Genomic DNA, 25,605 nt, shown 5'->3' with positions numbered 1-25,605 from the left:
AAAAAAGTCGATAGACCCTTAGAGAATCCTCATCAAAGATTCCAAAAAATTTAGCATTTAGTAGCTCAAAAACCTACTTTATCAATTTTAACACCTCACTTTACAATATACCCAACATCAAAGATTTTATATTTTTTTACCACTTTATTAAAATATTAAATTATTAATCTAATTCTCATCTCTTTCACTACCAACAAACTCACTGCCACTGCCAACACCCATTGCCACCACCACCCACAACCACAGCCACAGCCATAGCCACCACCACCAACCACAACCTCAACCCCAACCCCCAACCACCGAAATCAAAAAAAAAAAAAAAGTTCATCCCTTTTTCAACTTTGTAGCACGCACCCACACACACGAATACAAACCATCAGATTCTAATTCCTTGGTCTGCCCATGAAAGACCCGATCTGACGGCAACATCAATCGTCGATCTGGTTCAGCCTCTTCGTTCCCACGGACACAGACACCACTTCCCTCCCCGTTGTCATCTTCTTCTACGGCGGCGGCTTGACGTCCTCCTTCACACTATAAATCAAATCAAGACCCACCCCAACCATATCAAGACCCAAAATCCCAAAACCAAATCAAGACCTAAAATCAAATCAAACTCACCCTGATCTAAACCCACCACAAAACCGCGGCTAAAACCCCCCCTAACCTCTTCAATGACCACCACCCTAGCGGCCCAACCTCTCCGATTTCAACCCCAGCCAAGAACACCAACCACGCCGACATTAGGGTCTGCCTCAAGAACGCTAACTCGACTCAGCCACACCTACAACCCACGAAACTCAAGATGCAGAGAGAAAAGGAAATAGAAAGGCAGAGAGAGTGAAAGGGAGAAGGGATGGAGAGCGCGTGCGAGAGAGAGAGAGAGAGAGAGAGAGAGAGAGAGAGAGAGAGAGAGAGAGAGAGAGAAGAATAAAAAATAATAGCAACTTGCTATAGTGAGGTGTTAGTAATAAAATCTCACTGTAGCAAGTTGCTAAAATTTTTAAAATTTGGCACCCTTGATAAAGATGGATTTTTATGATTTGAGGTATTAAAAATGCTAAAAAATAACATTTAGCTTTTTTAACACTTTTAATGGGGATGCTTTTATATCTCTCTAGGCGCTTCGTTTGTTTTGTTGGAAAACGTTCTGTAAAGATAGTTTTCCATATTTTTCAGTGTTTGATAGCACCAAAAAAAAAAAAAATAGTCAACGGAAAACTATCTTTAGTTAACAAAAAACACTAATAAAAATTAAGCTTATTTTCTATAGGCTGTTTTTCAAAAAAAAAAATTTAAAAAACAATCTCTCTCTCTCTCATGTGTTGCAAAGGAGAACAGATACATTATGCATTTAGAATAATATTGAAAACTTGTAATTGATCATAGTAAACAATTAGTGTACTAGTAAAAATAGTAGACAATTAAAAATTATTGTTACGAGAATAAATTCAATAAGGATATGGGGTGAAGGGGGACTTTTACCCCTCCCATAATAATATGCCACGTCAAGTTGTTGCAAATAAAAGAAAAGGATCTGTCATACTGTATCTTGCTCTCGTTAAAACAACTACCTAAATAATCATAGATTCATAATACATAAAAACAAATCCCAACCAAAGCTTCTTTTGGTAGGTAAGAGACTTTTGTCACTCCGTTGCAGAGCCGAGACGTCTCTGCCATCGTCGCCGGAGTCTAAAAAATCTGTCGGCACAATCCTAGGCACAGGAAATGCTAGCTAATGATTATTCTTAAAGGAAAAAAAAAAAAAAGTAAAAACCCATTTTATAATAAACTTAATAAAATAATTGAATTTGAAACAAAAGATTTGGTCAAAAAAGGAAAATGAATTTCTCTCAAACTCTCCCCTCAAATTTGGTGAACACCCACCAACATGCCGCCTTTGTTCTTGGTCTTCACAAGTGACGTTTGAGGGGGTTAGGATGCCTCACCCATTTTTCTAAATGTCACTGCCTCACCAATCTGTAGAGCTTGGTAAGTTTTGGTTTTGTAGGGGACTCCACATGATTCAATGGGATGAGTTGATGGTACTACTACTACTACTACTAATACCATGTTGATGTTGTGGTTGTTGATAAAACTATTGGTTTTAGAGCTTAATCTAAGCTTGGAATTGGTAGATTTGAGATGAGTTAGTTAGTTTGTTCAACTTAGTGAAATGAAAATGGTGTTTGGTTGCTCCGGCTGTGTCGTCTGAACTCGGAAGCTTATCAGCTTGGCAGCATCGTCAGAGGCGATGCGGAAGCTTCTCGACTTGGTGGCATCATCGGCGGAGCAACAGCATCTCGAGGAGCAAGCTTTGGATGAAATCTGGTTTTTTTTTTTCCTTATTATTTTATTACCGCAAGTGTAATACTGTAATATGAATATTGTAATGTTATTCAGTGTGATGAGTTCTATTATATTATTTACGAAAGTCTAAAAAAGTCTACTGTGTCACATTATTATTATTATTATTATTATTATTATTATTATTATTGAGAATCCTTGTCACATTATTATTAGATGGTGTGAATGTGAACTTTTACCTTATGTCCTTATCAAATTTGCACTCTATTGTTATTTGTATTTATTGAAATTATATTTTTTTTGTCAATTGATATATATGTGTACATATTTTAAATTATACAAGAAATATAAATAAAAAAATTACATATTAAATACCAAAAAAATTCTCAAGCTCATTTTTAAAATTATTATCAAAAACCAAAAAAATAAGATAATTTTCTAGTAAATGCTTTTAGAAAAATAAACCATTTTCCAGATATCAATAATGTTGTAACAAACAGCGGAAAAAAAAAAAAAAAAAATTCTCTCTCAAGGCGTTGTATACAAGAACGTATATGTACGGACCTCACCAATTAGTGTTGAGACTTGAGGGGGAGGCTATTGTCTCGAAGATTCATAAATCTTTACTGTATAATATAGAGAGGTTGCCCATCGTTTTCAATACCTCGGCCTTGTGACCTACGCTTTCACTTGGATAAGATCCGAGGAATATCAGATAGAGTGACCCCACTTTATTAATATGTTATAATAATGCTTGCAAATCCAACACCACCCCAACAACAACAACAAAATTAAAGCAAAACAAAGGACAACCCGTTATGGTTTCTGGAATTTAAGGACATGGTTTTTTCTCAGTTTTTGATTTGATCGATTGTGAATTAATCACAAAAAAAGAAAAAAGAAAAAAGACAAATCCAATTTTGTTTGTCGAATACAGGGACATGGGTTGTTCTTCGTTTTCGATTTGACAACTTGCACTTTGCGTGGCCACGATTCTTCTACAGAAGAGATCAAAAGCTCTGTCTTGTTCCATTGGTGGGTCAATTCTATTTCTCAATTCTAACACTACTGGAGGCTGAATTTCGATTTGCTTATTATAATAGGCTGCAAAGAGAGTACGTAATATATACATACACGGTGAGTTTTTTCTCGTTATTAAATATTACAGTTTTGGTTATGATTCCATGGTAATTTTTGTGAAAAAAAAAAAAAAAAAAATGAGAGAGAGAGAGAGGTTTTGTTTTGTGTGTATGTTAGTATAAATGACGTGAGTTATTTGTCGTTCACAATTGGCTGTTTTATTGAAATTTGCGGTGTTTTGTTTTGTTACTTTATTTAATCAGATAGGTGTATTCTTAGTTTGTTTTCATCTTCACAGAACATTTCAGGAAGACCATATAAAGGAGGTATACGAATTTTTTGGCTGCTATTTCAGCTACATATTGCCCTGATGGTGATGCTTCGTTTCTCTGAAGGTAAACTAAATGTTTTGTTTTTAATTGTAATTTATTTAATTATAGATTTAAATTGTTGGGTTATCTTTCTTGTTTCTTGGAAATTTGGTTTGATGTAAAATATATTTTGTATTTTTAATCTGCTCAACTTGGGTGTGAATCAGTTTGGAAAGGGACCTTTTTCTTCAGCTTTTGGTTTTTGCTATGAACATTTGTTGGGTTTCAGACTTATTTTATTTGGACTTTTCTCTAGTTTTTTTTTTTCATCTTCTTATCTCTTCTTTATCTTTTATTTCTGCTTCTGGGTTGGTGATTGCTCTGTCCTCTACATAATTATTTGTCTTTATGTTTCTGTGTGCAATTCCTACAGAGCAAAATGTTTTCATATATTGGTTCTCTTCTTCTGTTGAAGCCCTCTATATTGACCAGTTCCATATCTAATTGAGTTTAAACTTTAAGACTTTATGCTCCTCTCTTCTTTCTTTGTTTCCTTCTGTTAAGTGTTGTGTCCTGGATTTCTGCCGTTATAAATAGAAGTGTTTGTCATTTATTTTGTTCATGTAGATTCTTCTGTACAGTTTGGGTCTTTGGAGAGGTTGTGATTCATCTCTTTTGTTATAAATTTACACCCCCAATCCTTTCTCTCCTGCACACTGATCAGCTGTGTTTGTGGTTTCCACTGTTTTTTGGTTTTGCAATGTCCAATTTATGCTGTATAAATTTCTTTGATCTGACTTCATTCATATGGCTGCAGGTTTTCTTTCCTTTTCTGAGTTTCATTTGTTTGATTATCCAAATCATCATTTCAATTAAAGTGGAAATTTTATACTGAGGATTAAACTCTTAAGCCATGGAGAATTCTTATGATTCATCTTATGGGAATGGGCCAACTGACAATGGGCACATGGTTATGAGGAATTCTTCATATCAACCCTGCATCAAGGGGTCATTACCTTGGCTTGATTTGAGGGTTTTTTATGTTAGAGTTAGCAAATGTGAGATTGATGATTCCACTCCTGAGTACCTCACACTAAACCATATTCCACTCAATCGTGATACACTTCTTGAAGTTAATGGTGTTAGAGCTAGCATATATTCCGACGGTGTGTCAACCCTTCTTAGAAGGGATCGACTAGATAAGAAGTCTGAAGAAGCTACATTTGTTAGCACTGATAGTATCAGGATGACAGGAAGTGTGAAGTTTGAGGTCTTTGATAAGGATATTCTTGTGTTATCAGGGGCTTTAGAATTGTGTAATAGTAATGGTTCTGTTGGAGAATCAAATACTCAAGGCCAGGGATGGAGCATTGATTGTGAATCTGATATAACTCCGGGTACTGGCTTCTTTAAGCGTAAGCAATTGATAGGGCCAGACTTGGCTTCACCTACAATTGAGGTCTACATTGCTGGGTCCTTTTTGAGCACTCCAATTATCTTAACAAAGTCTTTGCAGCTTGGTCATCGAAAAAAGCATATGAGGAAGTGCATGTTGGATTCGATACCTGAGTATGAGACGACTGAAAGCCAGAAAGATGTTCCTTCCGGGCTTGATTTGCAGGTACTGTTTTGCTAATTTAATTCTTTAAGTTTTAGATGGGTTTTTGCTTTTCTGACTTTTAGATGTTCTGCTCATATTTTGTGCAAGTGTTGCATTATCATTGCCCATATTCCCTTTGTTTGCTGCTAAATGTTCACTCCCTTGTTTGTTGCATAGAATGTTTTATGTCTGGACTCTGGACAAGCATATACAATCTTATCCTAGATGGTCAGAAGGATAGGTGCTTGGCACATGGTTTGAAGCTAAGAACTAAGACAATTCTACCCTTTTTGTTTTGTGTGTCATTATTCTGAGTGACTTTTACAAATATACACATGGTCAGAAGGATAGGTCCAGGCAGAGATGTATAATTGAGAAAAATTTGTCGTCTTTCTTCGGTCTTTCATGGTTGTCTAATGTAATGACTAAAAAAATACAAAATAGCCGTGGAAACTGTATGTACACATTTACACCCATTTTGATTTAGTACAGAGGTGTGCTCAATATGACCCTGGCCTTGAAATGGGTAGAATTTCACCTACTTTGTTAAGGAGTCAAATGCTCCCCTCCCAAACAATAAAAAAAAGAGGTTCTATAGAGTCATCAGAACCTTCTTTGGTGAAATTATCTTTTGGTTCATACTGTATTATATTCACATAATTACCGCACGTACAAGTGGATTTGGAAGGATCCCATCAGTGGTCTTCCTCTATATGCTAAAGCCAGTATCTTTTCATTTGTGACTTTCATTAGTGTATCAGCTGATCTACAAATGGACGTCCTTTAGATATATGTTGCATCTTAAACTTCTTTTGGTTACTTCACGATACTCTCAAGTAGGCAAAAGCTGCTTTAATCTGAACAACATATGTTAACTACTTTTCAGAAATCCTTTGGGTGAATTTAACATGCATTTCTTTACCATCCCTATAGGAACTTCACCCTGATAACCAGTATGCAATTTCTGTACTTATCTTGTGATCAGTTGAAGTCCACTGCAGCGCTTTAGGGTCTGTTGGGTGCAATAGCCCAAGTGTGACAATAATTGATATTATTATTGCAGCTAGGATTTGATTAATTTTCTTTCATCTGATTTGTGTAATTTATTATAATGGTAATACTTGTCTCATGAATTATACGCTGGGCACTTTTATCAGGGTATTAACAAAGATGTCTTCGCCAAGAAGATTTTTATGTTTACATATGTTTTACATTGCTACTAAAGTTTACTACCCATAACCTAGCACCCTGCTAATTTTATTTTATTCTGCAGATGTCAGAATTCACAAACCACAAACCAGAAAATGAAGACTACAATAATCCCTACACTGGGACAGCATATTTTGAAGATGAAGATGGAGAACTTTCATGGTTCAATGCTGGCGTAAGAGTAGGTGTCGGGATTGGCCTTAGCATTTGTCTTGGAATTGGAATTGGAGTGGGCTTGCTGGTTCGAACATACCAAGGCACCACCAGCAACTTTCGAAGGCGACTACCTTAATCCACACTTTTCTTGTTCGCCCTTCTAGCAAAATGTCATCCTTTCAACTCCCCCATGATACAAAGGCAGCTAACTTAGTGGTACTTCCGACATGTCACAGTTGTCAATATGGAGGCTTATGGATTTTGCAATTAAGTGTAGGAATGCATGAGTTCAATCTTTTCCTGGCCTCTGCTGGGCTTAAGCCTTGCATCCATTACAAGAGGTTCATTTGTTTCAAATGTACAACTATAAATGCAGGAAATCTCTCAGCAGCACTTTCACTTGATTTTGTAGGGAATGAACTCATTAGTGTGTGCGACCCTCACATAGCAAGTGTTGTCTGCTGTGGTCTTCTATATCTGTGAAGTTCTTTTGTTTTGTAAGGAGTTGATAGCAGTAAAGTTTTGGTAATGGAAAGAAATGTAGATCCCTTTCAACGGGTCATGACTCAATTTGTCAAATTTGTCTTTGTACTAGTTATGTTGGCTTGGCATGCTGACTATATTGTCATTATTCTAATTTTAGGCTGTAGTTAGTCACACAATACCATAGTTCTAACTCCTACCTAGGGATGACAATTTGGGGGGGGGGGTTGGTGGTGGGGGGTGTTGAGGGTGAAGGATGGGGTCTTCGTCCCCATCCTGCATGATTATGTTTTGCCCCATCCCCGTCTTGCCCCGCATGACAGAGAAAATTTTCTCATCCCATCCTTGCCCCTTAGGGCCTCACGAAGCCCTGTCCCACCCCGTAAAACTCTACTTTTTGTTAATTTGTCCTACAACTAGTACAATTTTTTTAATGAAATCTATTTCATTAATAAAAATATACTTGAAATTACAACTAAATTTATCTCATCAAATCGAATCAATTTTTAGAAGAAATTGAATAATATATCCAAGTGTTTAACAAGACAATCATAAAAAAAAATCTCATAGTATAACACATAATAAAATAAAAGCAGAAAACCACATTAGGTAAAATAAAATAAGCTAATATTGATATGATTGTTTAAATAGTAGGGTTTTAGGGTATAAAAAATTTACAATTATAACCCTTAACAATGCGGTGAAGGGCGGGGCGGGGTGGGTCTAAAAATTCTTAATCCATCCCCACTCTGCTCCATGGTGCGGGGCTAAAATCTTATCCCATCCTCACTCCACCACCTTTGCAGGATAGGGAAAACCCGCGCAGGACGAAGCGGGAAGGGGCGGGGAAAAATTGCCATCCCTACTCCTACCCTTCGTGTTAAATTGATTTCCCTATTGTTGTCTAGGAGATTGATATGCCTATTTTTGACAAGCCAGAGAATATACTTGAATTGAAAAAGTTATATTGTGTATTGAATATACGCACTTCTCTCACTCATAACATGTGAGTTTCACATTGTGAGTCCACGTAATTGTAAAAGAGATTATGTATATGCCAAATGCGTGACATAATTATTGCCTCGTTGGGAGAGTGGGTTCAAATTAGCAGCCATGCCTTTGGTGAGCGGCATTATTATCAAGCTGTGTAAGGGAACATGCAAAACGAAACTTGGATTACTTAACTCTCAACTTGAAATACACTTCAACAAGAGTACGACTCTATTTCAAGAATTATATAAATCTTGTATTCCTCGTTTCAGTTTCACTAATTCATAAATTTCCATAACAGAACTAGCAGCAGAAATAATAGATAAGTACAATACAGAAATCTGGTGGCGTGGTTCTGTTTTTAAATTTATAAATTATATACAAAATTATGTTTCAATAACACTTGCACCACTGAATCTGAGGACATCTTTTCAATTCTTGGCAATAGGAATATGACTAAAATGAACAGCCATCTTTTCAATTCTAACAAGAAGAATGACCGTCTTTATTTTATTTTTCGGGGAGAGAATTTGTTCATTTAGGTGCAGAAGCCATATGTCGGGCTTTCAAATTTTCAAGTGGGAAGTGGAATAAAATGCATCAGATTGCACTCAAAAGCAGCAGCCTCAGTTGGCAATAGATCTTTCCTAATGAAACTTATTTTTGGACAGAGAGATATCTGGAAGGATTTCAAATGCATTCAGACTTGCTTCTGTTGCGGTCCTTGCGGAAGTGAGAATGATCCAGTTTATATACACAATACACACAAAGTTCACCTCCAGTTTATATGCACAGTACACACAAAGTTCTATCTAAACACTGGTTAATATGCACAATATTTGACAGGAAAGACTAAACCTCAGTAATGACAGCATTACAATGGTGCAACAATAATCTATAACCACAACATAAACATCAGTACTTTCTAACAGAGGTCATCTGTTTGTGAAGGTCGGGCAGCACGGCGGAACCAGGTGTCGAATGCTGTTAACAAGTGAGGGCAATCATCAACATTTCGGGTTGAGAAGCTGAGGCATTGCTGCAACAGCTCCTGTGAATCGGACATGGGCAGCGTAGAGATTATTCTTAGGAATGTCTCCTCCAGTTCCAGGTATAGTGATTTGTTACTGGGCGACATAGGTGAGACATTGTCCTTGCAAACAACAAGAACAGGAAGCCACTCTTTCACAAGCTTCTTTCTAATCTGAAACATATGAGAACAAGAAAACATATGATTTTTAGTTTCAATTGATTCATCATTCCATCAAAGTGCTCACTTGTGGTTGTAGCATTCAGTGTTATTTCAGTGGTGAAATAGGTGTATACGCTGAGTAGCATTAGAGATGTTCAGAATACATTAAGAACAATTTAAAAACCTATGTCTGAGAGGGATTACATGTCCACTACCCACCAAGGTTACAAAAAAGTCCTGCTAAGATAATTCTGACAAAGAACTTTCAATAATCAAGTTGAAGGCCAAGAGGGATATGGGCTTAATAGAGACAACCTTACAGACTTGGCAAACAATGATAAAACTTTCACATGCACTCAAACTAAGGAAACTAGGATTTTAGCACATTTTGGTGCTTAACTTGCTTCATTCCAAATCTTAACTATTTAGAAGTTAGATTTAGCTTCTTATTATTATTTTCTCCGTCAGAAACATGACACCAGATATAGGATTTGGAAACCAAATCTATAGTGAATAACAGAACTACTTCCCCAATTCATCAACTCTTCATGCAAACTGCCTTTTGATCAACAGTGACAAAGGAAACATTGAAAACATAATAGAAATATCATGAGAAAATAAGACACCGAACCCTCCTCATATTGGATGAGCCATTAACAGTAGGAAGCACGACAATGACGATTTGACCAAGAACGAATACATCTAGTCTGGTACATACCCCCACCTATCTAAGAAATCCAGATCCAGCACCAACTACCTAGACCCCGTAAACTATTTTAGAGAATAAAGCTGTTTTTATGTCATCATTTTAAATAAATAAATGTTATTTTAACCTAAATCTTTGGCTTCACCAAATCATGTGGGACAGCCCAGATGGATTAAATCACGAGTGTCAAAAATCCATCAAAGCGCGTTCATATACTTAACCTATGACTCTACATTAATCACATATTTCCACCATGGTCACAATTTGCAGAGATTACTACATCAAGGCTTTAAAAAACAAAATAAAAAATCACATATAACTCGATCGATCAACACATAAATCATGCCCATCACAATTACAAATGCAGCTCAATCAACCAATATCATAACGTGTGCAATGTAGGGCTAACAAATTCACATATACTCAAATTCAAGTACATTTCATAAGAATTGTAATGATAAGCTATTAACCAAGCAAGCAATACCTGTTTAGTGGCCAAAATGGTGCCGGCCGCGACAGCATTGGCGAGCTTAGACGTGCACCTAAGCACGACAGCAGGCAAACCGGGGACAATATTCCGCCAAGCACCATCCTGAAACGCCCGCTGCAAGTCAGCAGTGAAGGACGCCTGCTCGCTCCACGCCTTGACGGCGAAATCCGCCACCCTCAACTCAATCATCCTCTCGATCAACCAAAGCAAATGCTTCCCATTAGTCATAGCCTTATGAAGATTCAGCCTCTGTATCGCCTCGGTCTCGTTATGATCGCCTCTAAAATCGGGGCTCGAGTAGTCCTCGAGCGACTCCTTGACAACGCGAATACACTTCTCGAACTCCGCCTCGAGAACCCGCTTGGCGGAGTCTCGAGTCGAGTAGTCTCGAAGCAGCTTGGCCACGAAGGCCTTGACGAAGGCCATGTTCGGGTACTTGTTGATCGCGGACGAGACCAGAGAGTGCAGCATTTCTTCGGGTTCGGTCGGAGGCGAGAGCCGAGAGAGGAGCTCTTGGCACTCGTCTTGTTTCAAGAGAGGGACGATGCTCAGAACTCGCTGCTCCTCGGCCTCGGTCCACGGCACGGACTCGAGATAGGTGACGCACGATTTGACGAGATCTTCGAAGAGGAGTTCGAGGGCGATTGGGAGGAGATCGAGAGCCGTGGAGACGGAATCGATTGAATTGGAGAGATCGGGAGTGTAGAGGAGTTGGAGGACGGTTTTGTAAGATTGGAGGGAGGTAGGGGTCGGTGGGATACCTAGATTGAGTTTTAACGGTTTTTGGGATTGGGGTTGGGATTGGGTTAGGGTTTGGGTTTGCCAGCGGTCGGATAAGAGGGCGGAGAAGTATTTGGAGCGGTGGAGGACGTGGGAGTGGAGGTAGATCTGAGTCTGGATGCCTTCGTATATGCTGTTTTCGTTGGTGTTGGTGGAGGTGGAGGTGGAGGTGGAGGTGGAGTCGAAGGGGGAGAGTTCGAAGAAGAGGCGGATGGCGACGTCGCCGGAGTTGCGGTCGTTGAAGAAGGGTTTTGTGGTGGTGGTGGTTGTGATGGTTGTGGTGGAGGAGGAGGTTGTGGAGGAGGAGGAAGAGGAGGAGGGGGTGGAGGTGGGGAGAACGCGCTGCCGTTTCTTGGAGGAACCGATTGTCATTTTTTGCCTTTTCGGTGAGGTGATTTGGGATTTTTTTTTTTTTTTTTTCAGGGAGAGAGGGAGGGAGGGAGGGAAGAGGATAAGATTTTGTAACGGGTTTTTATTTATATCGAGATTGTGGTATGGAGGGATGCACGTGGAATGGACAGGTGGGTTATCGTGACTCGCTTATAAACGAAGCCTCCAGATATATATATATATATATATTTTTTTTTCTTAAAGGATAATTATAACATGTTTCATATTTATTTTCTTTAAGGGCTGTTTGGATACTAGTTCTTTTTTTAAATTAAAAATTAAAAACTGAAAATATTATAGTAAAATAATTATAAAACGTGAACAATAGCAAAAGATTGTAGCAAATAATCTGTCGTGGGTCTTCATTTGTTGGCTGAAACTATTACAATGCCGTGGGTCCGAGTTTTAAAACACGAAACATTGCAAACATGCTGGGCAAATGTATGCTAAATGTTTAAGTAGTATGTAAACAAGAGGAAGTGTCAGTTCAGTTAGCACCACTAAATACCAAAATGTGACTACATTAGTAAAGCCAAAATCATATTTTTTAGCTTTACAGTTACTTTTGAATGTGTACTGTAGCTCATATGTTAATTTTTTTTTTTTTTTTTATATTAAATTGTTGTGTTATTACTGCTTTTTAATTTAAAAAAAAAAAAAAAAACTCTTTTGGTTGTGATCACAGTACTTTTTAATTAATTTTTTATATATATTATTTTAATTAAATAGCTAATGATATAGATCCATTGATGTTGAGTGTAATGCAAAGTGAGAAGGTAAAATAGATAAAATAGCTTTTTGTGGAGCAATATTGCTAAATTTATGACTCCACCAATGTGGATGCTGTCGATAGCCTTTTTTTTTAAAAAAAATACTTAGGAGTTATTTGTTTCATTTTACAATATATTTCAATTGAAAATGTTTTTCAGATTTTTGTGTGTTTTGTAGTGTGGGGCTAGTGAACTCGCGGCCCAGGCCCATTTTGCATGGGGGCCCAGGGGGTGGGGCCCACGCCGAGGAGAGCCATTGCCAAGGACAACCTACTGCTCGGCACCTCACGAAATGCCTGAGGAAGGGGGGAAACTGAGTTCAGGGGCAGGGTAAGGAAAAAAACTACCAACATCATAATATCAAGCCCTGTATCTGACAAGTCCATGCTCTAAACCATACCCTTTAACTTTCCCAGCGACCCCAAATCATACTGGAGTATGGGTTGACAGGACAGGTCTGCACCCCGAAAAAAGGGTGAGACTTACACGTGAACTTGAAGGAAGAAAAGAAACAAAGATATAAAAGGAAGAACTCCCCAGAAGGAATGGGGACTCTCTCCCCCCTGAAAAAGAAGAGAGAGGGAAGGGCACAAGGATCCTTGGACAGCGTCCGAGGACAAAAGTCCTACAACCTGTTCCAAGGGAAGGCTAAGCTAGTCAAGCAAGGCCCACCCGTACAAGAATTTCCATGGACGCCACGATCTAACCGTCCACCTGTGCCCAATGTCATGCCATTCAAGCCCACTCTCTACAAATCATATTGTTGGGGTCCATTGCATACGAGCCCAATGTTACTCTTGGGCCGTTAAACAAATCGTGTCCCTACAATTGGTGCCGTCTATGGGGATGGCTTGCGCATTGGCTCAGGCGGCGGTGGAGTTAAGTTTTTGTCGAGCAAGGGTCTATGAGGATGCCTTTATGACCGGCGACACATTATTGTTGTTCCAACATAAGTTCCCACTAGGGGCTACGCCTCGCAGTGCCAATGGCATGGGCAAGTCTAGGGGCTTCAAACATCAAGCTAGCTTCCCCCACCTTGTTCGAGGAGCTAACCTTCGAAAAATAAATAAATAAATGAACAACTACAAGTTTTGGACAGAACCAAGGCCTTGTATGGTCTTCGGACTCAAGCCTCTGGGGAAACCAACTACTTACAAGAAAAGATACAAGTTTTGGACAGAACCAAGGCCTTGTATGGTCCTCGGACTCAAGCCTCTGGGGAAACCAACTACTTACAAGAAAAAATACAAGTTTTGGACAGAACCAAGGCCTTGTATGGTCCTCGGACTCAAGCCTCTGGGGAAACCAACTACTTACAAGAAAAAATACAAGTTTTGGACAGAACCAAGGCTTTGTATGGTCTTCGGACTAAAGCCTCTGGGGAAACCAACTACTTACAAGAAAAGATACAAGTTTTGGACAGAACCAAGGCCTTGTATGGTCCTCGGACTCAAGCCTCTGGGGAAACCAACTACTTACAAGAAAAGATACAAGTTTTGGACAGAATCAAGGCCTTGTATGGTCCTCGGACTCAAGCCTCTGGGGAAACCAATTACTTACAAGAAAAGATACAAGTTTTGGACAGAACCAAGACCTTGTATGGTCCTCGGACTCAAGCCTCTGGGGAAACCAACTACTTACAAGAAAAGATACAAGTTTTGGACAGAACCAAGGCCTTGTATGGTCCTCGGACTCAAGCCTCTGGGGAAACCAACTACTTACAAGAAAAGATACAAGTTTTGGACAGAATCAAGGCCTTGTATGGTCCTCGGACTCAAGCCTCTGGGGAAACCAACTACTTACAAGAAAAGATACAAGTTTTGGACAAAACCAAGGCCTTGTATGGTCCTCGGACTCAAGCCTCTGGGGAAACCAACTACTTACAAGAAAAAATACAAGTTTTGGACAGAACCAAGGCCTTGTATGGTCCTCGGACTCAAGCCTCTGGGGAAACCAACTACTTACAAGAAAAGATACAAGTTTTGGACATAATCAAGGCCTTGTATGGTCCTCGGACTCAAGCCTCTGGGGAAACCAACTACTTACAAGAAAAGATACAAGTTTTGGACAGAACCAAGGCCTTGTATGGTCCTCGGACTCAAGCCTCTGGGGAAACCAACTACTTACAAGAAAAAATACAAGTTTTGGACAGAACCAAGGTTTTGTATGGTCCTCGGACTCAAGCCTCTGGGGAAACCAACTACTTACAAGAAAAAATACAAGTTTTGGACAGAACCAAGGCCTTGTATGGTCCTCGGACTCAAGCCTCTGGGGAAACCAACTACTTACAAGAAAAAATACAAGTTTTGGACAGAACCAAGGCCTTGTATGGTCCTCGGACTCAAGCCTCTGGGGAAACCAACTACTTACAAGGAAAAATACAAGTTTTGGACAGAACCAAGGGCTTGTATGGTCTTCGAACTCAAGCCTCTGGGGAAACCAACTACTTACAAGAAAAAATACAAGTTTTGGACAGAACCAAGGCCTTGCATGGTCCTCGGACTCAAGCCTCTGGGGAAACCAACTACTGGGAAGGAAAACTACAAGTTTTGGACAGAACCAAGGCCTTGCATTGTCTTCGGACTCAAGCCTCTGGGGAAACCAACTACTGGGAAGGAAAACTACAAGTTTTGGACAGAACCAAGGCCTTGCATGGTCCTCAGACTCAAGCCTATGGGGAAGCCAAGTACTTAAAAGGAAAAACTACATTACATGGACCTTAGAATCTATCCGAGGAGAACTCTCCATTAACAATTGGGTTAATTCCTAAACTGCATGGATTCTCAAGTCTGCTCTCGAATCATCAACACCAAATGGATTGATGCAATATAGAGCAATATGTTGTCAATAACACGATCAGAGTCCCTTACTGCTCGGTCACCCCCTCGGATGAATTGTTTAGAGTTTATCGTTCTTGGACGGTATTCTCGCACTTATTACAGAATATTCAGCTGTTATCTCGGTTAGTTTCCTAAGTTTAACTTACTATGAATTATCGTTATTATGCCTAGTAATGTCGGTAAGTTAGAATTAGTTGGATTATGTTTCAAGGTTTCCTGCTCTAAGTATCATTGAAGAAAAACACACATGGAGCACACCCATTCACAAAGTAGTGTTGCAAAAAAGAAAAGTATACAAAACAAGTAAATAAATTTCCCTTTTTATTAAAACAAAGAAATAGTACAGCGTACAATGAAAAGCTGGAATCAGCTTATATTAAAGCTAACTACATAATCGAAAAGAAAGATACAAGAGAATAAGATAAAGCCGAGGAGGTAGCACAGAGGAGAGGTTGGCTGCTGCTTCAAGACTTTGTTCTTCGTCAACACTTTTACATGCCCATAACTCAGGCAGCAAAAGAACCCAGCGTGGGGCCTATACCATTGAAAAAAAGGTGCAGAGAGAGCCCAGCTTCAGGCTAGTGCAGATGAAGAAAAGGTGCAGGGAACCCAACTTGAGGCCCACACCGGTGAAGAAAAGGTGCAGCGAGCCGAAAGTTGAAGAGCCTACACAAAAATTTGCCTGTGACAAGGCAGATGGCAGTGATGGCGGAAAACTTTACTTCTGATGCACCAAGAATCTGGTGCGACCAGTACCTGCTTCGGATTTTGACTAAAAGGAGGAGAAACACCATTTCCCCCTTTGACAAGACGGAGCATTTTCTTGAATCTGTGCCTCCCATGCCCAGACCAAGCTACCTTGAGTCTCGGAAGGACCCGGCGCCTCTGGGGCGGAGGGAGTTCCTTCACCCCAACCCGCGTCTCAAACATATTATACTAAGGAAGGATAACACCAGATATGGAAGTTGTGATTATGGCTGAAGGATTGTGGTTTGGGAGGAAACGGAAGGATTTGTGTGTAAGTGGAGCAACCTCCTACCCTATTTATTTAAAAGACAAGGAGGTGGCATTTAATTCACGCAGAGTCCCAAGGAACGCTACAGAAAAAATGGTTCCGGCTCAATTCCCAACGCCACCTGCAACCATAAGATTAAAAGACTCTCGTGAAGGCGCATCTCAAACACTGGAACGTCAAAGGGTACCACGTGACCAAAGACTAAAGGAATGCCTCTAAATCCAGTGCATCTCCTATGCAAATGGAGAAAGCCCAAACATCAAAAAGTACATAATCTGAATGAGTCGTGATGTGGGCCCAGCATTATCAAAATCCTCATCCCTAACTAAAAGTCGGGCAGCAGGATTTTGAGGGGCTATTGTGGGGCTAGTGAATTCGCGGCCCAGGCCCATTCTGCATGGGGGCCCAGGGGTTGGGGCCCACTCCGAGGAGAGCCATTGCCAAGGACAACCTACTGCTCGGCACCTCACGAAATGCCTGAGGAAGGGGGGAAACTGAGTTCAGGGGTAGGGTAAGGAAAAAAACTACTAACATCATAATATCAAGCCTTGTATCTGACAAGTCCATGCTCTAAATCATACCCTTTAACTTTCCCAGCGACCCCAAACCATACTGGAGTATGGATTGACAGGACAGGTCTGCACCCCGAAAAAAGGGTGAGACTTACACGTGAACTTGAAGGAAGAGAAGAAACACGGATATAAAAGGAAGAACTCCCCAGAAGGAATGGGGACTTTCTCCCCCCTGAAAAAGAAGAGAGAGGGAATGGCACAAGGATCCTTGGACAGCGTATGAGGACAAAAGTCCTACAACCTGTTCCAAACAAGTTGTATCACGTGAAGGCGCATCTCAAACACTGGAACGTCAAAGGGTACCACGTGACCAAAGACTAAAGGAATGCCTCTTAATCCGGTGCATCTCCTATGCAAATGGAGAAAGCCCAAACATCAAAAAGTACATAATTTGAATGAGTCGTGATGTGGGCCCAGCATTATCAAAATCCTCATCCCCAACTAAAAGTCGGGCAGCAGGATTTTGAGGGGCTATTGTGGGGCTAGTGAATTCGCGACCCAGACCTATTCTGCATGGGGGCCCAAGGGTTGGGGCCCATGCCGAGGAGAGCCATTGCCAAGGACAACCTACTGCTCGACACCTCACGAAATGCCTGAGGAAGGGGGGAAACTGAGTTCAGGGGTAGGGTAAGGAAAAAAACTACCAACATCATAATATCAAGCCCTGTATCTGACAAGTCCATGCTCTAAATCATACCCTTTAACTTTCCCAGCGACCCCAAACCATACTGGAGTATGGGTTGACAGGACAGGTCTGCACCCCGAAAAAAGGGTGAGACTTACACGTGAACTTGAAGGAAGAGAAGAAACACGGATATAAAAGGAAGAACTCCCCAGAAGGAATGGGGACTCTCTCCCCCCTGAAAAAGAAGAGAGAGGGAATGGCACAAGGATCCTTGGACAGCGAATGAGGACAAAAGTCCTACAACCTGTTCCAAAGGAAGGCTAAGCTAGTCAAGCAAGGCCCGCCCGTACAAGAATTTCCATGGACGCCACGATCTAACCGTCCACCTGTGCCCAATGTCATGCCATTCAAGCCCACTCTCTACAAATCATATTGTTGAGGTCCATTGCATACGAGCCCAACGTTACTCTTGGGCCGTTAAACAAATCGTGTCCCTACATGTAGTATTCTATAAAATATTTTCTATGCTTCTATGAAAAATAATGAAACATAAATCTACAATGCTAACTAGTCCACAATATCAAAATCACCTGAATCAAAATCAGAATCACAAAATCAACCACATAAATCATGTCACAATGCTTACCTGCACAAAATAAAATCCCTTATTCCACACATCTACACTACTAGGTCATGGACTCATGAGTTGTTGGGTCGATAGGATGATCACCAAAGGGATTGGGTGGGTCGATGAGTTGGCCATCAAAGGCTAGAGAGATAAAGAGGCTTGCAATGGGTCGGTTGGTTCGCAATGACAAGTGAGATGGGGATCTATTGTGAACTGCAAGTTGTAAATTGTTTTAAGTCCCTTTAAGGGCGTAAAACAATTTACACTCCATAAATGGTTGATTTTACAATCAATCGGTATCATTTTCAGTTTGATCAACATTTTTAGATAAGTCAAATACCAAATATGGGAAACATATTTTTAGACAAAACAAGCACGCAGAAAAATTTAAACTATAAGCCTAATGAATTTTTACCCTTTCAGATTAAATACACAATAATGATATTGAAGTTTGGGAGGAGATGGTAGGACTATAGACACGAGGCAACATAAAAAATATTATTATTATTATTATTGAACTATCACTTAAACTTTCAAGTTATACACATCGCTTGTTGAAGTAAAAAAACAAGATTTTTGGAGGACAAATTACATAGCTCGTTACATAGATCACCAGACTAAAAACGTACGTCAATAATCATTTTAATGATCATATGGTGGGTGATTTTTTTTTTTTTCCAAACCGACTTAAAGTTAAACTTTGTCCATAAATTATGCTTACTTTTAAGAATAACCATAAGTCAGATACAAGCTTGACATACAAGAAGATTGCCTACAGCTTCTTGAAGGACTGTTTAAGACTTAATAAGTGTCTTTCTCTTGGTTGCACGTAACTTAAAGAGACTAAGGAGCAATGCTAATGACACAAAAAATGTCATAACGTTTGCCACGTAGTGAGTTGCAAGTGATAAAAGTGTAGACCTACTATTTCACCTCCATATCACGTAGCAAATTATGGTAAAAATTGTGAAATTTTTTTGTATTCTTAACATTTTTTAGAGACTAAGTTTAGCATGCAACAGGGATAGGGACCAACAACAGTTGCTTTTTTTTATTTTTTTTTAATAGGGACCAACCACAGTTGCATTATTAAGAGGTTAAAAATGCCCATGCATACTTTGTTGCGTGTACAAATCTTGTAGGGCCGGACAAATTGAAGTGCGTTAACATGACAAGTGAATAGGGATGGCTCATCAAATCAAAGTTCAAACCCGTGCTTATTACACTTTCACATCATGAAATGGATAAGGTTAAGTGATTAACTTGGGTAAGTGCTGCTGCTGCCAGTGCTTACAATAGGACAATCTTCACTCGATTAGAGGGCTCCATTTCAATGCAGTGACAGATGCGCTCCATCTACCAAGGATAAGTGCTGCTTTAAACAATTGTAAAAGGAGGCGAATGGAGTCAATTGTGTTAAACATGTCCATTTCTAAGTTCTAGCACATGGCTGCTTGTCATTATATTTCTTTAATTTCACAGCAAATTGGACCTACAAAAGAACTTTCCTGAATGGCTGAATCAAACGCCAATTTAAAAACTCAATTAATTGTTTAAGTGACAAGGTCGCTCTTTGTGCTCCTAGGGTTAGCTACGCTAATTTCTACGATCTCTAGTAGAGCTTTTCTGTCCCTGTCCCAGTACAGGTTTCCACGTCCCCTGTTGGGATTTTATTAAAAAATAACTATAAAACCCAAACTATATTATTAGTTAGACAAGGTTTGAAACAAATTTCATTTCTAACAAATCGAGTCCAGAGGACTCGATTTTGCTCTAAGAAAATCGAGTGTGAGACACTCGATTTCCAAGTGCAAATTCACTGGGCAAAATTGAGTGCAGAGATTCGAATTATTAGAAACCAAATATGTTTGAAACGTTACCTAACTAATAATATAGATTGGGTTTTATAGTTATTTTTTAATAAAAACCCCCCTGCTGTGCTGCTAGTACCATAGGGCTTTCATCTCTTACAATCCCCCTGATTGCCCCAATGGATTCTTTAGAAAGTTTATAGCAGAACCTATCCCTTTCAGATTTGGAGGAATCTGGAATTTCTTGTCCTAAAGATTCACTGAACCCCCAATTTCTCTTGGCTGCAAAGTTCTTTACAAAACAGGTGGTTAACATCAATTCAGTTGTGCGAAATTTTAAGCCTCTTTGGAGAACACAGAACGATTTCAAGATTAAGGACATGGGTGATAACACACTCTTCTTTGATTTTGAGGATGAATATGATCTCCAACAGGTTGTAAAGCATGAGTCATGGACATACAAAAAACATCTGGTCATCTTTGAAAGGGTTCAAAAGAATGTCCCTATTTCGAATCTCCGCTTTTAGTTTACATCCTTTTGGATTTAGATACATGATCTACTGTTCCATTGCTTAACACCAGTAGTCAAGGAATATATTGGAAGATCGCTGGGGAAACTCCTCCACATGGCTGATTCTGAAGAGGAAGGTGGTAAGGGCAACTACCTCTGAGTCAGGTTGTGAATTGACATCACAAAACCTCTTAGCCGAGTATGGAAGGTCTGGTAAGAGGGAGAGGTCATTGGATGGGCAGCGCTTAGGTATGAACGTTTCCCTAACTTCTGTTACTGGTGTGGTCATGTGTCCCATGATGACTGGGATTACAAGCGATGGTTACAAAGCAAAGGTACTTCGACAAAATTTGACCAAAATTATAGGGAATGGTTGAAGGTAGAGGTGGACCTGTCAACTCGCAAAACCTCTATCATTGTCTCCGGTGCGAAACCACACAAACTGGTGCCTCGCACAAAGGAACGTGATGACCTCAAGACTCAGTAGTTGAGGACGTTAGCAACAAAAGACAAGGGCATTGCCCATCCAGACCTAGCAACCCCTGACAAACCAACACTGGCCAACTAAAGGGTAGACAAGCCAGAATCGATAGACGAAAACGTTACTCATCATTTATTACTCCTGGATTTTCAGGAACTCGTAGCGGTTACTGACAATGAATTGGGCACTAACTCCATCATCAATCCAGGTACATTTACTACCCCTAAGAATGTAACGACCATTTATGATTTTGAAAGTGGTACAATGCGGGACTCAGGCATAATTAATCTTGTGATTAAAGTGGAACCCACAAACCAAACACAACCCAAACCTCACCCTAGCCCATTAGTTGGGCTACCCACACTCCCAAAGCCCACACATATAAACCCTACTCCCAGACACACAAAACCAAATGGCCCAAAATTTACTTGGGTTCGCCTCATCAGGGAAATAAAAACCCAACCAAGTGAGATTATTGTGTACGATCCTGAATCATGAAGAGAACCCATTTGCCCTGAAGACCTTTATGCGCCAAAGAGACAAACCCTCTAAAATGATGCTGAACTTTAATCCACAATGACGGTGGTTACTCAACAGCCCCGCCGAGCTAATGAATTGCATAAGCTGGAATTGCCAAGGCTTGAGGCAACCATAGTCAGTTCCTGAACTCACTGAATTGGTGAGAAAGCACTTTCCAACCATCCTTTTTCTCATAGAAACCAGAGCTAAAGAACCTTTCATCAAAAACCTTAGAAATAAACTACATCTTGAAAACGTATTAATTGTCCCAACGATCAATTCTGGTGGTGGTCTTGCTTTGTTTTGGAAAAATGGAGTTGATCTTAATGTGTTGGATTCCTCCCCTACCTATATTGTTGCTGTAGTGAACCCAGGAATGGATGACGCTTGGCGGTTTACGGGTTTCAATAGAAACCTAGTGACGGCCAACCGGGAACATTCCTAGGCACTACTAAAACACTTATGCCTCAAAATGGAGTTATTGTGGCTTTGTGTAGGAGATTTTAATGAGATAGTGAGGTCTGGAAAAAAAAAAAAAATTGATGGGGCAAGTAGAAGAGAACAGATGGTGGATTTCAGAGGTGCATTGGATTTTGTGACTTCCATGATTTGGGTTTTGTTGGCCCACCATTCACCTGGTGTAACAACCAATTTGATGGGGGAAATTACTTGGATCTAGCTTAACAGAGGGGTGGCAACGCCGTCTTGGTCCCAATTGTTTCCAACGATTCGGGTCCATTATTTACCTAGATCATTGTCCCCTTTGGATAAACTTGGACAATGAAAATGTTAGATTTTATAAACGTAATCACCCTTTTTGATTTGAAGAGGAATGGTTGAAGGATGAGCACTATGAAGGGGTTATAAAAAATGCATGGGAGAGTATTGCTTTTGGTAGTCCAATGGATCGATTAACTCGCAAAGTTGATGCATGCAGAACTCACTTACAAACTTGGAACTGGGTTTCCTTTGGTAACATTCGCAACTTGCTAAGCCAAAAAAAGAAACTATTGGCACATGCTGAAGCATGATCCATGGCTGGAGGTAACCATGAGTTGGTTAAAAAGTTAAAAGGTGAGGTGTATGAATTAATGGTAAAAGAAGACATCCTATGGCAGCAATGTTCAAGTGTGGAATGGCTTAAGTCAAGGGATTTTAACACGAGCTACTTCCATAGTTGTGCAACTTTGCATGAAAGTTCAAATATGTGTATAAAAATACCCTTGAACGTTTAGACCCCCAAATTACAACTTAAGCAATTCAAGCATTATGTCAAACAACTAGTGTGCGGAAAATTAACATAAGCTATAATATGGAATTGGAAAAAAACTATTTAAGCCAAATTAAAATCACAACCCACAGCAGATAATAAAAGGCAAAGATAAAAGGGAAGGAAGATGCAAACACAAAGACAACACGTGATGTGTTATTGAAGAGGAAACCGAAGTCCTCGACGTAAAACCTCTCCGCCGCCCTCCAAGCGGTAAACAATCCACTAGAAAATGTAGTTGGGATACATGGACAGTAATAGACCCTCCAAGCCTAATTTACCCAGTGCACCTAAGCCCTCCAAGTTTCTTGCTCCAACGAGGTTGCGCCGAACCTTTTTCTTTTCTAACTTCCCGGATTCCGTTACTAGACCATAGCATCAACCAATGAAGATTGGTTCCTTCCTAACTGCTTCCCAGAACACCAAACAGCCGTCTCACAGTAATGGATATGGTGAGAACAAGGTTTTGGTAAAAAGCCTCTCAAGGGTTTGGCAATGGAGAGGAAGAGAGTTGAGGAATTTGAAGAGGCACTTATGTAAAGATTGTAGATGAATCAATCTTGTTTTACTCTAGGTTTCTCTCTCAAAATTCTCTCTGGAAGCTCTCTTTCTTTTGTGGGTATAAGGGGTATATATACTAGGGTAAGAGAGGAATGTGAAACGTCAGGTTTTTCAAAACAGGGCTGGCTCGCAGCTTGGTCTCGCGACTTGATTGAGTTGCGAGATCTAGTCACGAGATAACCGTATGGCCAGTTGTCCTGTTTTGTCCTGTAGTGCTCCACCTAGCATGACTGTTCACCTTCTGGCATGCTTAGCACGTGTGCTGCGTCTGGCGGCTTGCAGCCGTGAGTCACCCGCGAGGCCAAGCCGCGAGTCTCTGTTTTCTTGCACACTCTTGAGCAAACTTCACTCTATCTCACTCACTACCCTTACAACAAGCCCACCTAAATACAGGGTTACTAAATGCTGAAATACAAGCAAATTTGGCACGGAATAAAGCCAATTAGATGGTTGAATAAATTCAACCTTACATTGCACAACAAAAGAAACTATATTTCCAAACTTGTTTTGGATGATGGTTCGTCAATTGAAAGGGATCAGAAAATTGGGGAAGTTATGGTTGATTACTTCAGTAACATTTTCACCTCTACTGTTCCATCAAATTTCAACCAAATTTTACAGGGGATTGAAACAAAGGTCACACCCCAAATGAATTTAGCTCTAACCCAAAAATACACAGCAACAGAAGTTGAACATGCACTAAAACATATGAAGCCTTTGTCAGTGCCCGCCCCGACTGTCTCCAACCTTTTATAAATCCTTTTGGAACATAGTAGGACTAGATGTGGTTGAAGCCTCACTCTCTATCCTTAATACGGGTGCCATACCAGCAAACTTTAACCACACCTTCATTTCCCTCATTCCCAAAATAAAAAACCCAGAAAAAGCAAAAGACTTCTGCCTTATAAGCTTGTGCAACGTGCTTTATAAGATTATAGCAAAAACCATTGCCAACCATTTCAAAAAACTCTTGCCAAAATTAGTCTCTGAAACACAAAGTGCATTAATGTCAAACCACCTCATCTTAGATAACATCCTAGTAGCCTTTGCAACACTACACTACCTCAAATCCAAAAGGAGGGGAAAATCTGGGTTCATGGCATTAAAACTTGATATGAGCAAGGCGTATGACAGGGTCGAATGGATTTTTCTAGAAAAAATCACGGAAAAATTGGGGTTTGATGGAACATAGATCTCTTTCATAAGCTCTTGTATTCGTTCAGTTTCTTTCTCTGTCACGATTAATGGAGAACCACATGGTCACTTCCACCCTCAAAGAGGTCTTCGCCAAGGAGACCCTTTATCACCTTACTTGTTTCTTTTATGTGCGGAAGGTCTCCACTCTTTGATACAACAAGTTGAAAACTCAAGCACGCTCAATGGAGTGTCTCTATGTAGTTCTGGCCCCAAGGTATCACACCTATTCTTCATGGATGATAGTTTGCTTTTCACAAGAGCAAATCTCACTGATTGCAGCACTATCATGGATATCTTAGCCACATATGAACTTGCTTCGGGTTATCAAATAAACCGAGACAAAACACAGCTGTTTTTTAGTTCCAACACACCTCGGTCTATGCAGGAAAATATCAAAGCTTTGCTTGGTGTCTCGGCCACTTCCCATTATGAAAAATACTTGGATCTCCCATAATTTATCGGAAGAGCAAAAAAACAAAGTTTCATCTATATCCACGAACGAATATGGCACAAAATTCAGGGTTGGAAAGAGAAATTATTGTTGAAAGCGGGCCGAGAAGTCTTGATTAAGGCTATTTTTCAAGCTATGCCCACCTTTACCATAGGGTGCTTTAAACTACCAAAGAGTTTATGTAAGGACATTGAATCTCTTATTCGGAAGTTTTGGTTGGGATACAAGGGAGATAACAGGAAAAAAAAAAAAAAATCATTGGGTTGGGTGGTATAAACTTTGTCATCCTAAATGCCAAGGTGGACTGGGTTTTAAGGACACTAAAAACTTAAATTTGGCTCTATTGGGAAAACAGGTGTGGCACCTATTACACAACATGGACTCGCTCTTCTACAAGGTATTTAAGGCAAAATACTTTCCAAACTGCTCTGTGTTGGGTGACTATATAAGGCAGAAAGGTTCCTATGCATGGTAGAGTATCTTGAAAGCAAGAAAAGGTTTGAATTAGGGGTGATAAATGGCTTCTGATTCAGCAAGCAAATCAATTTTTGTCTCCCCAGAAACACTTCCCAAGCAACTCTCGAGTCTGCACCCTCATTGATAAGGATAACCCAAGCTGGATTGTTAATCCGGTACAAGAATAATTTCTCCCCTCTG

At 40.0% G+C, this 25,605-nt stretch overlaps 2 protein-coding genes across 2 annotated transcripts; one reads left to right on the top strand and one right to left on the bottom strand.

Annotated features, from left to right (window-relative positions):
• The first annotated feature begins 3,067 nt into the window (after positions 1-3,067).
• Positions 3,068-7,281, top strand: LOC126705738 (uncharacterized protein At1g01500-like). The gene is made up of 4 exons (XM_050404912.1): positions 3,068-3,447; positions 3,689-3,785; positions 4,519-5,322; positions 6,575-7,281. The coding sequence occupies exons 3-4, from the start codon at positions 4,615-4,617 to the stop codon at positions 6,800-6,802; spliced, it is 936 nt and encodes a 311-aa protein (XP_050260869.1). The 5' UTR covers positions 3,068-3,447; positions 3,689-3,785; positions 4,519-4,614; the 3' UTR covers positions 6,803-7,281.
• A 1,534-nt stretch (positions 7,282-8,815) lies between these two features.
• On the bottom strand, positions 8,816-11,744 carry LOC126705457 (BTB/POZ domain-containing protein At1g63850-like). Its single transcript, XM_050404483.1, has 2 exons — positions 10,522-11,744; positions 8,816-9,343 (listed from the first exon to the last, which is right to left on the bottom strand). The coding sequence occupies exons 1-2, from the start codon at positions 11,677-11,679 to the stop codon at positions 9,065-9,067; spliced, it is 1,437 nt and encodes a 478-aa protein (XP_050260440.1). The 5' UTR covers positions 11,680-11,744; the 3' UTR covers positions 8,816-9,064.
• Between the last annotated feature and the right edge of the window lie 13,861 nt (positions 11,745-25,605).

This window comes from Quercus robur, chromosome 11, assembly GCF_932294415.1.
Source record: "Quercus robur chromosome 11, dhQueRobu3.1, whole genome shotgun sequence".
Taxonomy (NCBI): domain Eukaryota; kingdom Viridiplantae; phylum Streptophyta; class Magnoliopsida; order Fagales; family Fagaceae; genus Quercus; species Quercus robur.
This window is presented reverse-complemented; position numbering and strand designations above follow the sequence as displayed.

Coding starts and splice junctions, on each gene's coding strand:
- LOC126705738 (XM_050404912.1), top strand. CDS start 4,615: ATGGAGAATTCTTATGATTCATCTTATGGGAATGGGCCAACTGACAAT. Junction 5,323..6,574: donor CTTCCGGGCTTGATTTGCAG/GTACTGTTTTGC, acceptor TTTATTCTGCAG/ATGTCAGAATTCACAAACCA.
- LOC126705457 (XM_050404483.1), bottom strand. CDS start 11,679: ATGACAATCGGTTCCTCCAAGAAACGGCAGCGCGTTCTCCCCACCTCC. Junction 9,344..10,521: donor CCATTTTGGCCACTAAACAG/GTATTGCTTGCT, acceptor CATATGTTTCAG/ATTAGAAAGAAGCTTGTGAA.